This window comes from Vombatus ursinus, unplaced genomic scaffold (assembly GCF_900497805.2).
Source record: "Vombatus ursinus unplaced genomic scaffold, bare-nosed wombat genome assembly UNPS02014818.1, whole genome shotgun sequence".
NCBI classification, from domain to species: domain Eukaryota; kingdom Metazoa; phylum Chordata; class Mammalia; order Diprotodontia; family Vombatidae; genus Vombatus; species Vombatus ursinus.
Genome location: NW_020954596.1, coordinates 35,110,957 through 35,124,431, shown reverse-complemented (window position 1 = coordinate 35,124,431; position 13,475 = coordinate 35,110,957). Strand labels below are relative to the sequence as shown.

The 13,475-nt window shown below is 36.7% G+C and overlaps 1 protein-coding gene across 3 annotated transcripts in view; it reads right to left on the bottom strand.

Annotated features, from left to right (window-relative positions):
- The window catches only part of RBPJ (recombination signal binding protein for immunoglobulin kappa J region), a 234,550-nt gene that overhangs the window by 27,800 nt on the left and 193,275 nt on the right, over window positions 1–13,475 (bottom strand). For all 3 annotated transcript variants that reach the window (XM_027836304.1, XM_027836303.1, XM_027836302.1), the window contains one exon: window positions 3,930–4,025. In XM_027836304.1, coding sequence (XP_027692105.1) covers window positions 3,930–4,025 — 96 coding nt within the window. The remainder of the gene's footprint in view (window positions 1–3,929; window positions 4,026–13,475) is intronic.

The following is a 13,475-nucleotide window of genomic DNA, read 5'->3' as shown; positions in this document are numbered from 1 at the left end:
GGTTGAGGTGTGAGGATTACATTTATGTTATCTCAGGAATTCAAGAGTTCTTTGCTTCACTCAATTTGATTCAGTTTCCTTTGTCTTGCAATACTTATTCTGAGATGTCTGGATTCCATTAGATATCCTGGGGGTTATCTTCCCTTGTATTATTAATATGTTTCCTACTGATTTATCTGCCTGTACTCAAGGATTTTAACTGAATTTTTTCCTCTTGGGGTCTTTGGTAATTTTCCTCATAATCTCCTATCACTTACTTTCACTTTCCTCTTTGATGGCAGATTAACTAACAGGACTTAAAATCTATCTTGACCACTTTCCACATGGACTTCATTGGCTATTATTAGTTAATAATTTTTAGTTAATAATAACTTTTTGCCAGGCTCAATCCCTGATCCAATCTGGGGGCACACTGAAATGGATACTAGTCCCTTTTCCTTCAGGCCTGGTGGAGCTTTCCACACAAGCTGAAACCCTGCCACAGTTACCTTTGTTGAGCTCTCTGGCTGAGCACTGATGCATATATTGCCACCTGAGGGAAAATACATTTTCACTTTTCTTTAATTCTACCTCCTCCATTCATAGAGGGTGGAGGAGTTTATTTGTATTGCTTGTTGCTACAAAATATTGGGGAAGACATAGGGTCAGAGGGGGCATGCTGACAGATACTACAAGAAAACTGTTCAGTGAAACCCAGAAGACAAGCTTAAGAGGTGTTTTGAAAAGCCATGCTAGACATGGGTAGTGGTAGAGTAGTGGGTGCTGAGTAAACTTGTTAGGGATTAGTTTCTGTGCTATTAATTCCTCAGGTTGTTAAGGGGTTAAGATTCTTAGTAAGAGTCTCTAGAGACACCTGCCACTGCTTTACACCATGCACAAAATTCTTATATTATAGAGTTTTGAGAGGTAGTGGGGATGAGAGAAAACGCCTAATCATACACCGTGACCCAGAATCTTTCAATAAAGTCAACATGTCAAGGAGTGGGAGGCCATTTTCAGACATGTTTTCAAGTTTCAGTATGGCATATGTGGCTGGTCAGAATCATTCTGAAATTGAATCAGCAAGGAAAAAGGATATTTTGGAGGGAAATTAGGGTCTTTCCTCCCACCCTTGGTACTCTAAAGACTCAATGTTACTTCTATAAGTAGAGGACTTATCTAAACTAGTTAAAGTCCCAGGAACTTTCTCTTACCATGGGGGTGAACACAGTTATTACTCTCTTATTTACTCTTCCATAGATATATCTTCTTTTACTGAATCAATGAAATTACATAGTATACTAATGAAAAACCTAAAAGTGCTCCTAATTCTGGGTAAAGGAGTACAGCAATGAGCTACTGGGATTTATTGTAATAGGGGAGGGGGCAGTATCATGATCAGTACTGTGCTTTAGGAAAATCCATTTGGCAGCTGAGCGCAAGACGGACTGGCCTGGAGAGAGACATGAGGCAAGGAAACAAACAGAAAGCTACTGCAATAGTCCAGGAATCAGGTGATTCACCAGGGTGGTGGCAGTGTCAGAAGAGATGGTATGCTAGAAATCTTATGAACGTAAAATCAGTAGGACTTGGCAAAAGATTGGATATGGAGTATTAGAGAGTTGAGGACGCCACCGAGGCTGTCAGCCTGGGTGACCAAGAGGACGGTAGTGCCCTTAACAGTAATATGGAACTTCAGAAGAGGACACAACTTTGGGTGGGATGTGATGGGTGGTGGTAATGAGTTCAGTTTTGGACATACTGAGTTTAAGTTATGGGATACCCAATTTGAGATGTCTAAAAGGCAGCTGAAAAACGGAACACAATGTCAGAAAAGAGGTTTGGGCTGGACAAAAATGTCCGAGAATGATCTGCAGAGATGATAACTCAATCCATGGTGAAGAATCCCATCATGAACTTTGAGATCTATAAGATCTGGAACTGTAAGCTCATGAAGCAAAACAGAATAGAGGGAGAAAAGAATAGGGCCCATTAAAGGGCCGTGGGGGAAAGTTACCCACAGTCACAGGAAAGATCAGTGTAACAAAAACCTAGAAAGAGAAGAAAAATGGACAAAGAGTGATAGTGTCAAAGCCTGAAGAGAGGTCAAGAAGGACCATGACTGAGAAAAGGTCATCAGATTTGGTAATTAAGAAATAATTAGTAACTCTGAAGAAAGCAGTTGCAGCTCAGCTGAAAATGCTATCCACCTCCAGATGAAGAACTGATAAACAGAAGAATGTATAGTAGTATGGTTTTACATATATTTATAAATCTGTGTCAAGTGGTGGCCTTCTCTAGTGTGGGATGGGGAGGGAGGGACACAGTTCAGAACTTAAAATGTAACAAAAAAAATTTCTAGTTTAAAAAAAAAAAAAGAATTGAACTACCCTACCTATTCTTCTTTGTTGTTTATCCCTGAACTCTTTATCCTAAGCAATATGTCTTCCCCGATTCTCCTTTTCTCCAAATATGGCTTAAAGAGAAACCTTTTGCTATCTTTAGCTTTCCTTGTCGGCCTCAACTTATTCTGAGCTTTATTAAATAGAGGTAGTGTGGTACAGATGAGTGCTAGTTTTAGAGTCAGAGAACCTAGGTTTGTATCCTCAGTCTTCTCCATCCTACTTTATGATATGAATCAATCACTTAACCTCTCTGGGTACCACTTTCCTCATCTATAAAAAGAGGAAGTTGATTAGATGACATCTAAGATTTCTTCCAGTTCTAAATCTATCATAATTCCTGCAACCATTCTCATAGGACCACAACATGATTTAGTATTTTTCATTCACAACCAGTCCTTGCTTCCATCTTTTAAAAAATCTAAATTGGTTGATACGTTCCCTGTGTACTCATCTTGGGTTCGTTAGATAACTACCTCTCTTCTTTCTTAACATTTTCTGAATATTTATTGAATTTCCTTAGAGTTGGACTTCATGCATCCTTACTGGGATAACTTCTCCTGTATGATCTTTTGTACATGGGATAGTACATACCCATTCTTTTTTTCTGACCGCTTTAAAATCTGGTTTCCTGAAATCTCAGGAACATGTAAGACTATGCCCAGGTTTCTTCTCCTCTATCACAAATTCTTTTTTTTTTTTTTTGGTGAAGTAATTGGGATTAAGTGACTTGCCCAGGGTCACACAGCTAGTAAGTGTCAAGTGTCTGGGCCTGGATTTGAACTCAGATCCTCCTGACTCCAGGGCCAATGCTCTATCCACTGCACCACCTAGCTGTCCCCTCCTCTGCCCCATCACAAATTCTAAGATGGAGGGTTCAAACAGACCACCTCTCCCTTTCCCCAGATTGTAATCATGTCTGCTCTATTTACCAACTTTGCCTTGTTGGTGAGAACCCCTGAATGACACAGGGCAAGTTACTTAAAATCCCTGGTCATTAATTTCCTCATCTGTAAAATGAGGGGAATGGCCTATCAGGGGTGGGGAACCTGTGGCCTCAAGGCCACAAGGTGTTTCCCACCCCTGGTTTAGATGGATTCTGAGGTCCCTTCCAACTCCAAATGTATGATCTCCAACCTTTACTAATATCCAGAACACCTGAAAAGTACTTATGTCAAATACTCGGCCTGGGAGCCAGTGCCTGCAGCCAAACCAGATTAAAATGTAAATGAGAAATATTTAACGAAATAAAAAAAAAATACAATGGAACAGTGGTATGTTAATATGTGGTTTTCTAAGTCAATATGTGGTCCACAGGGATCCTTATGTACAGTTTTGTGGTCCTTATTTCTTTTTAAGTTTGATTCTACTGCTGTAGAGAATCCTCTCAGTGGTTCTTGAATGTGGTAAAGAATGGAATCATTTAAATAAGTCAAATAATTATTAGTTGCCCTAGCTTGAGCAGAAGAGCAAGATGCATATCATTGAAATAAACAACATACAGAAAAAATACTATTTTCCACTTAACAAAAAAAATTATTATCCTACCTTTTTTCATTTCCATAAGACTTTTGTGCAACTTTTGCATGGAGGATTAGTACGGTTTGATCACCTCGCTCCTTCAGATAGTTTCGCATTGCTTCCCTAGAGATCAAATATGAAAACGATTAGAGGAAAAAGTTTCAAAAGGCTCTTTCTCCTTTATAGATATCAGTAAAATGAATAATACCAAGAAGCTCAAACACTTAACCACTTTCTAAAAGACAAATTAAATTTCATTAAAAGAATATGGAAAATTTCAGTCTTTACATATTTTAACAAGAAACTTTTAGAAAACTAAAGAATAGCATGTTGGCTTACTTGGTCTATTTTTATCAGGATATACTTAAACAAAAAGATCAGAAAGGCATGCAAAGAAACTAAAAGGTAAATTACAATTTCTAAGTACTTATTGTAAATAGTTCCTATTACGTGCTCACATTTTTCATTAAATTCATATTAAAATTATTTTAAAATGCTTTTCAACTTGATACTATTTCATTTTTCCCAAGAACTTATTTATTCTCTAATTTCAAGAATTCACTGTGGTTTAACCGATTTTGTCCAATTCAACATTACATCTCCAAATTCAAGAATATCTATCGTTATTATGTACACTATTAAAGCTACTTCAATTTTTACAAACCAAATAAAAATGCTTTTGAAGCTTCATGCTTCTAGTTGTGCCTTGTCCCAGACTCCCTGAACTGGGGAATATTATTTTCCCTAAATACAAACTCTATATATAATCAATCTGAAAGACAATTTTTATCAATTAAAAAAAAGAGAATTCTGTGGAGGATTATGTAGTATGGACAAAGATCCATGATTTTATCAGTGAGTACTCCCTCCTCTGACATAACCCCTGACATATCTCTCTCTATATCCTTATATATCTAATCACATTTTTCCACAAATGCACCAAAAAAGTGTCCCAGAGACATCTTAAGTGCAACATGTCCAAAACTGAACTTGTTTTCTCCCCCCATTCCCCCATCTTCTCCTCCTTCCCTAACTTTCCTATTAGTGTCAGGGCTAGCACCATCTTCCTAGTCATCTCAGCTTGCAACCTAGGTGGCAATCTTTACTCTTCACACTCTCTCAACTTCCCTTTCCCCACCATACCCAATCTATTTTCAATTCTGCTGATTCTACCTTCATAACATCTCTCATATAAATCCCCTTTTCTCCTTTGACACTGCCACTACCCTGATGCTGGTCCTCACTCCCTCATGCCTGGACAATTGCAACCGCATCCTGCTTAGTCTCCTGCATCCCAATCTTTTCTTCACTCAGTTGTTAAACTAGTCTTCCTGAAGTATAGGTTTGACCACATCATCTCCCTATTCAATAAGCTCCAGTGATTCCTCATCACTTCCAGGATCAAGTATAAAATCCTTTTTGACTTTTAAAGCCTTTTATAACCTGGCCCCCTCCTACCCTTTCAGTCTTATGTCTTACTTGCCCTGTCTCTCAATCCTGGCAATATTCTGTAAAACACTGACAATGGCTATCGCTTGCACAAGACATTTCATCTCCCAACTCTAGGCATTTTCATTGGCTTGTCCCTAAGTTTAGAATTCTCTCCCTCCTCATCTCCAGCTAAAATTTCACCTTCTTTGAGAAGCCAATATTCATCCCTCTTAATTCTAGTCCCTTCTGTCTATTGATGATCTCCAATTTATTCCATATATATCTTGTTTGTACATAGTTGTTTTCCTGTTGTCTCCCCTATTAGATTGTAAGCTCCTTGAAGGCGGGGATTGCTTTTGTGTTTCTTTGTATCCCCAGCACTAAGCACTGGGTCTGGGCAAATAGGTGCTTCATAAGTGCTTGTTTCTGACTGCATGATTTACCTCAGGCACCAGAGGTCATCTTTCAGAATCTTAGGAATTGTAATGGATCGCTCAGGTGTTGCTGATTTTCACAGTTCAGTCTATCTCCTTTTCCCATACGCATACACACACATGAATTTTATAACAATTAATATACATAAATCATCTGGAGACATATTGTGCATGCTTATTTCTACCATGTATCTTGCTACTGTACTTTAGCTCATTTCAATTTTTCTACACTGCACAGTTTAATGATTTATGATCATAGAGTATGACAAAGAGAATACAGGTTTCAGGGCCTGTATTCCTAACTCTGTACAATTTCAAACAAGTGAAAGCATAGTACAATTTCCCAAATGCAATCCAGCCATATTTCTAAATTCTAAGCTCAGTCCAACTCAACAATATGCAGCATCAGTCTGAGGTATCTCACATACACACACACACACACACAACTTAAGAGTTGGAAAAGACCTCATGTCATCTAGTTCACTTGTACTTAATCCAAAATTCCTTCTATAAAATCTCCAAAACACAGTTATTCAAGTCATCCACCTTAAAATATAGATTTTAAAATACCTAATAAAGGGGAACCTACTATTTCATTAGGATGCAAATTTCACTTTTTACCAGCTATCATCATCATAAAGTTTTTCCTTATACTGAACTGAACTCTGCCTCTTCGTTACTTCAGCTTCTGGACAAATCAGAACTTGAATTCGTTTTAAGGACCAGTGAAAAAGTTACACAAAAGGCCTTCCAAGGAAGATCTCCATGTGATATGGAACCAAGACTATATTGGTAAAGAAGTGTCAAATAAATGGCTGAACTACGTGGATTTGTTTATAGAAACAGAGACAAATCATAGCAATTCAAGACCCAGACAATGCTATAAGAACTTATAGAAAAGTTATCTATTATAAAAGACTCTGGACTCAATGCAGATTGTGCAAGAAAAGGCCAGTATCATACGCTAGAAACTTATAAACTGACAGCAAATCCCCATAAGATAAATACAGACCTCAAAATTTTCTTTAGTCTTCAATCAATTAACTAAGACTATAGCATTATCATAGACAAAACTGTTGTCCACAATTTCCTGGAAATAACAATAATTTATGAAAATTTAAGAACAATGTTTAGAAGAGATGTTGCCATACTGAAGACTCAATCCCCAAGTTATACGAAATGCAAAGCTGTCAAAAAACAGAAACCTAGTGGGGAAAAAATAAAATTATGTTTGAAAAGGATGCAATTCCTATCATCCCCATCACACTGTATTTAATGGAATTGCCTCAAAAATGCTAGCAGTAAGTTTACAAACCAGTTTATGTCCTAAAACTTTTATTCACCTATAAAAAATCAGTAATTTTATTCACCTCTTCAATAGTTCTCAGAATATTAAGTATAAAATAACAGCAAGAGAATACCCTGTTTCTATCTGAACTTTATCAAATATAAGATGAGAGGAATGAGATCCATACTAATAGCTCACATTTACACAGTGCTTTAATGTTTGCAAAGCACTTCACATGTATAATCTCATTTGATTCTCATTTCATTTTACAAATGCAGAAATTGAAGCTATGTTAAGTGACTTGTACAGGTTCATAAAGACAGCATGTTGGAAGCAAGATTCAAACTCTTAATATTTCTGATTACAACTCTAACATAATCCATTATGATATATCACCCCTAAAATAAATTGATCAAGGTTGTGCATTAGGAAGATTAACCTGGTGTATATGTCTAAGATGGATGGGAGAGAAGAGAGATTAGAGGTAGGAAAACTTGTTAGAAATATATTACAATAATGAAGATGATAGATATTATGAATCTTTTTTTGTGCACAGACCCTCATAGCCTCCTTATACAATACTTTGTACTGCCAAAGATTCAATTAATCCAATTATTAGCAACTCCTTTCCCCACCTTCCACCCCCAGCCAAGAGTAAATAGAAGAGGAGTATAAAACAATGTTTCTGCCTTTAAGAAGAGTATGATCTAATTGGAGAGCCAAAACATGACACTATGACAGTATTTGTTTTTAAGATAGTTTGCTAAATGTTAAATTATCCAAAAAGCTTAGCAAAAATGTTAATGACATGCAGGCTGACAAGATTCCAATTTTCTTTCTCTCTTTCCTTCATGTGAAAAAGCAAGCTTCCTAGAGAGAAAAAGAAAAAAAAAGGCAACTGAAGCCTCTATAATCTGGGTGTTCCATTGGTATTAGTAAGGTAAATTTTAAGTGCTTGGGTCAGCTAAATAATGCAAAAAATGTGGAAAATGGGGCTTTGAAATCCAGATTGGACATAGGAAAATCCTTGATTTTTAAAAGATCTAATTTCTCTGTATCTAGTAAAATTATAATTTACGTATATATCCTCCTAGAGAATGGCTTTACCATTCTTCAACAGATTTAAAAACAATGGGTTTCTATTTCCTGACCACTAAAGTTTAGCAGTATGAACAGTTTCAACCTTCTGCCCCCTTAAAAAGCTGTAAGAAAGGAAAGGTATGCTATAAGCAATATGAATAGTAATGAAGTTGATGGTCTATTTGCCATAATTTCTTAGTATGAAGGAAGGTTGCTCAAATACCTATATGGGCATATATAAGGAGCATTTCTTCTAAATGTAACAGACATTAATAAAATAGCTCAAACTTTCAAAGACAGCAAAAAGTCATTATGTTTAAGAGGAAAAGTTAAAATAAAACAAAATAAATGAAAATATGTAAGAGTATGGTAACTATCTAGATGTCTCATTTCCTGGAGCTGCTAAGACTCTGGTTTAGCTATTGTGTTAAGTGGACAAATTGAATGCTTTTAGAATTGTAACCTGACTTTAAGTTAAGATGAAATAAAGTGGAAATAAGTCAGATTTATAATAAGTATAAGAACAAAAAAATCTTTACACTCCCACTTTCATTGACTTTTCCAAGACCATAGGATTTGGACAGTGACTAAGTTCAATTGTTAAGAGAATTGTAAATATTGAGTAGTAAAGATTTTAGATAGGATTATGACTAAAATAAAATAAGCACATTTAACATAGCCAGTTATACAGTTATGTAATATCCTTTAAAGTTAATGGCATTATGTCAGATCCATCACAAGTGGAGTTAAGAAAGTTCACTGGGCTCAGTTTAATTCTACTTTATGGACTTATACTTGACATATAACATAATACTTAATAACTATTTCTCTTTAGTCATTCCAGGTTGACAGGGAATGTACACAGCTATTTATTCTTTCTGCTCTCTCACCTAATTACATATTCAGTTCTAAAACATATTTAGCACCTTGGAGACCTGTATGTGATACAAATCATGTATGTACATAAATATCCATTTTCCATTTATTCATGGGATACTGTTCACATGGCCCAAACACAAATCTACGTACATGTCTGTCTGCTTAATAAAGTACTATAGAAAACTGTCTTAGTAATTTTCCCTCCCTTTTTATAGATGTTATTAGACGTCTTATTCTCTAGGAAAACTCAGCTGAAAAATCTATAAGCCTCATCAAAATTCCTGAAACCATTCAATGAGGAACTGCTTTATAATGACCACAGTACTCTGGTAGCATATAGACAAGAAGCCACGTGGAGCCATTACAGTCCTGCCCAAGCATTACTGGCAATTACCTTATATGTCACAGAAAACCAAAGATTTTCCCTGGTGATTCAAAGCTGAAAAATGCCTGTTGTGTGAATGCTGTGTCTCCAGCAGGTATGCTGCGTTGACAGAGAAAGAGAAAGAGAAAGAGAAAGAGAAAGAGAAAGAGAAAGAGAAAGAGAAAGAGAAGAGAAGACTAAATCAAGAAACTTGGGAGGTGTTGGGAACATTTGAATTTTAGAGATGTCAAGTAAGATCCAGATCATGTTTTGCAAAATGAAAGTAATCTCTGACTCAAAACATCAAAGCTAATCTTAGACCTACTACAAATGACAACATATTCAAATTCTTGAGCAGTTTCATTTATGTCTTTATTTTCAAGTTACTGATTTTTTTTTCTAATGGCAATCAAATGGCAAGATAGTACTCCTACCTTTGTTTGTGTACCTATCAACAAGTTATTCTAGATTTAAAATGGCAGGAAGATGAAATAAATTAAAATATAAATGTAGCTGCTAAAAATAGTAGTAGATAGCTGGATGACAGCCACAATCACAAAGTCATCCAAAAGAGCCATTTTTAAACAAATATATACATGATAAACTAGCACACTGACATTTTAAGGTAAAAGAAAATTTATCATTCCAGCCGACAAAGGGCAATAGGTTAGTTTTGTAGACAACCAACTTTATTAAGCATCGAAGACATCAAAAAAGGCCAAAAATAGACATCAAGGAGCTTATGTTGAAATGGGAATAGAAGAAGAGGGGATAACATCAAACAAATTAGGAACAGATTAGATAGATACAGAGTAGATGGAAGGGAAGGTATTAGCAGCTGGAAGATAAAGAAAGACCTCCTACAGGTGGGATGTGAGTGGTCTTAAAGGAAGCCCCTGAAACTAAGAGGCAGAGAAGAAGGGACAGATATGGAAAGGCACTGAGATGGGTGACAGGAGTGTCTTGTCGGAGGATAATGCTAACAAGTAAGTTAGCATTACTTTCACATACGGCATTGTCTAACTTTAACACGTAACAGATTCTAGAAATGTTTAGCTTTTTGTGTTACCAAGAGAGGTATTATTTATTGTTATTTGTGTTAGTAAGGAGAAATAAATTAGCTGGTTTCCTTTTGACACTAAATGATGACAGGAAGTAATGTCCACAAGAAATCTGTGACGTTGTGATGCTGCATTCATAACAGAATTGAAGCAATTTCACTGGATTTTCTTCTGAAACCAAACAACATGGTCGATGTTTCCAGGTGAACACCCAAAGGTTTTTTTGCATGTTTGAATTTGCTAGCATATATCTGAATACATCAAAAGATCTGTTATTTTATTGATGAGAGAAATGACAGTCACTTTCCACATATAAATCTCAGTGAAACTGCCTCATATGTTGTCCTATTTTTGTGGACCCATAACTCTTGTTCTCAGCTACTTCCAACTTGGGCCTTTGTTTTATTTCCTCCTCCTTCAGTCCTAGTTTTATCTTTAACAGTCAAATATAAAGTGATTCCTACAGAGATGCTATCCTGTTCAACCAAGTTCAGCCCTGTCTTGGCTCCCAGAACCTATACATTGGCTCCCAAAACACCAAAGCTAGGTGTTCCCCCTTCTGGAAAAGCAGGGAAGAAAACATGACTTCAGGGTCCTCAAAAGGTACTTTTTTTTTTTTTTGGCTAGGCAACGGGGTTAAGTGACTCGCCCAGGGTCACACAGCTAGTAAGTGTTATGTATCTGAGGTCAGATTTGAACTCAGGTCCTCCTGACTCAAGAGCTAGTGCTCTATCCACTGCACCACACCTAGTTGCCCCAAAAGATACCTTTAAAAAGCTTCCTAAGTCATCTTCCCCCTTCGAAGCTAATTCTAAAAACACTTGGTTTGATAAAACAGTTATGGCCCACAATAAATGTTCAGTAAACACTTTTTAAGTAGTTACTGAAAAGGCATTCTATTGATTTTGGGGAAACAAAGATTAAAAATACATTTCTTGCCTTAAAGGAACTTATAGTCTAACAGGGGACTCATGGTATGGGTATGACATAAATACATATGATGCAAGGTAAGATGTGATAATAGTAAAAGAAAAAATAAAAGTAAAATAAGATATGAAAAATTAAGGAGAGAGAGATTACTTTTATGTGGGAGTTGAAGAACAGGGATAATGAAGGCTTCAAAAAATGGCACCTGAGAGAGAAAATAAGGATTTCAACGTGAAGATGAGAATATATTTGAGGCATGAGGCTATAGTTTATACCAATGGTTTCCAGAGGGGTGTGTGATTAATACCAATCAAGGCAGGAAGGTGGGTTTCAAGCCACCCTCCCCAGAGACAGTCAACCATGGGACCTTTTCCCAACAAAACAATACCTACTTTTATTTCCTAATACTCCCAGCCTCCACTTTTTCACTCCACAGTGAAAGCTCCTAATCTCTCCCTTTCTAATTCAGGGATCATCACTCAGGAGAGTTATAATCTAATCACTGGTTTTAACCAGAAACCCATAGCAGCAGCTGCACAATTGCCCTCTAGAAGACCTTCCTCTCTCTCATACCCACTCTCTACCTCCCGCAAAACTTCAAGTGCCCCTAAGAGGACAGGCTCTTTACTCTCCAGCAATGACATGTAAGTATCCCACCCATACAGGTTGGGATCTATTTTCTTTTTGAGTAGGACAGAATAAGTCACACAGAATAAGTACGCATAAGTGGATTATGACCTGCATGGAAGATTCCACCCCCCCCTCCCCAAACCCATGCTTTTCTAAACTTCTCTAGTACTTCCCAAGGCACTGCCATTCTAGCAACTCAGATTCATGACTTTGGTGTCATTCTTAAATCTACTCTCTCTCATTCCACACATCCAATCAGTTGCCAAATCTCATTGCTTCTATCTCCACATTTCTCTAATCTTTCTTTCTCTCTACTTAGCCACCACTCTTATTTAAGCCCTTATCACTGCTCATCTGGATTATTACAGTAGTCAGCTAACTGGCCTCACTACTCTTAAGTCTCCTCTATTTCTAATGCATCCTCCACACAGGTGCCAAAGCAATTTTTGTAAAGTGTTACTACTACTCAAAGTTTGGTGGCACCCTGCTGACTCTAAGATCATCCATAACTCATCATTTTTTAATTTTTATTTTTGGGTAATATGTATGATGTACATAATTATTGGTAAGCAGTACATTTATGATTTATAAATAAATATACACATATGGAGGAAGAATGCTTTTTTACTGATGATGTGTGCCATCAAAAAGTCTACAGATTATTATTCTACACAAATGCATTCATGCATGAAAGAAAGTACAAGATAAGATCAGAGAACAAATAGCAATCCAGTTTAGCTAAAATTTAGAATGTGTGAAGGGAAGTAATATGAAATAAGATTAAAATGGTATGACTAAGTTGTAGAGAGCATTAACTGTCAAACTAAGGAGTCAGTCATTTTTCCTACAAGGTAATAGACATTTCAACAGGACAGAGGTATAGTCTGACCTGTGTAATAAGAAAATGTAATATGGAAGCTGTAGACAGCAAATTTCTTGAGGTTAAGTTTTTGTGAATCTCACTTTTGTATTTCCATCCTCAATATCTAGCACAATGCTTGGTAAATTAGTGGGTAATTAATAAATGCTTGATTGAAGGATAAGTCAAAACAAAAACAATAATGAGTCTAAACTGGGGCCACAGAAGTATGAGTGAAGAGGAAGAGGTAAGACAGAATGAGAGATATAGGGGAACAATAAGTAGCATTTAGTAATTGATTGAATGTAGAGAGGAGGGAAGGGGGGATGACTGAGGTTTTGAGTCTGAGTAACTGAGGTCACTCTATCGCTGCTGCTTTTAGCAGAATTAAGGAAGTTGGAAGGAGGGGTAGGTTTTTCAGGGGAAAGATAATAAACTTTAGATTTTTTAAATTTTTAATTTTTTGCTTTTTGGTGAGGCAATCGGGTTAAGTGACTTGCCCAGGGTCACACAGCTAGTAATTGTCAAGTGTCTGAGGCTGGATTTGAACTCAAGTCCTCCTGACTCCAGGGCCAGTGCTCTATCCACTGTGCCACCATATGTTAATGTAGGGGTATCAA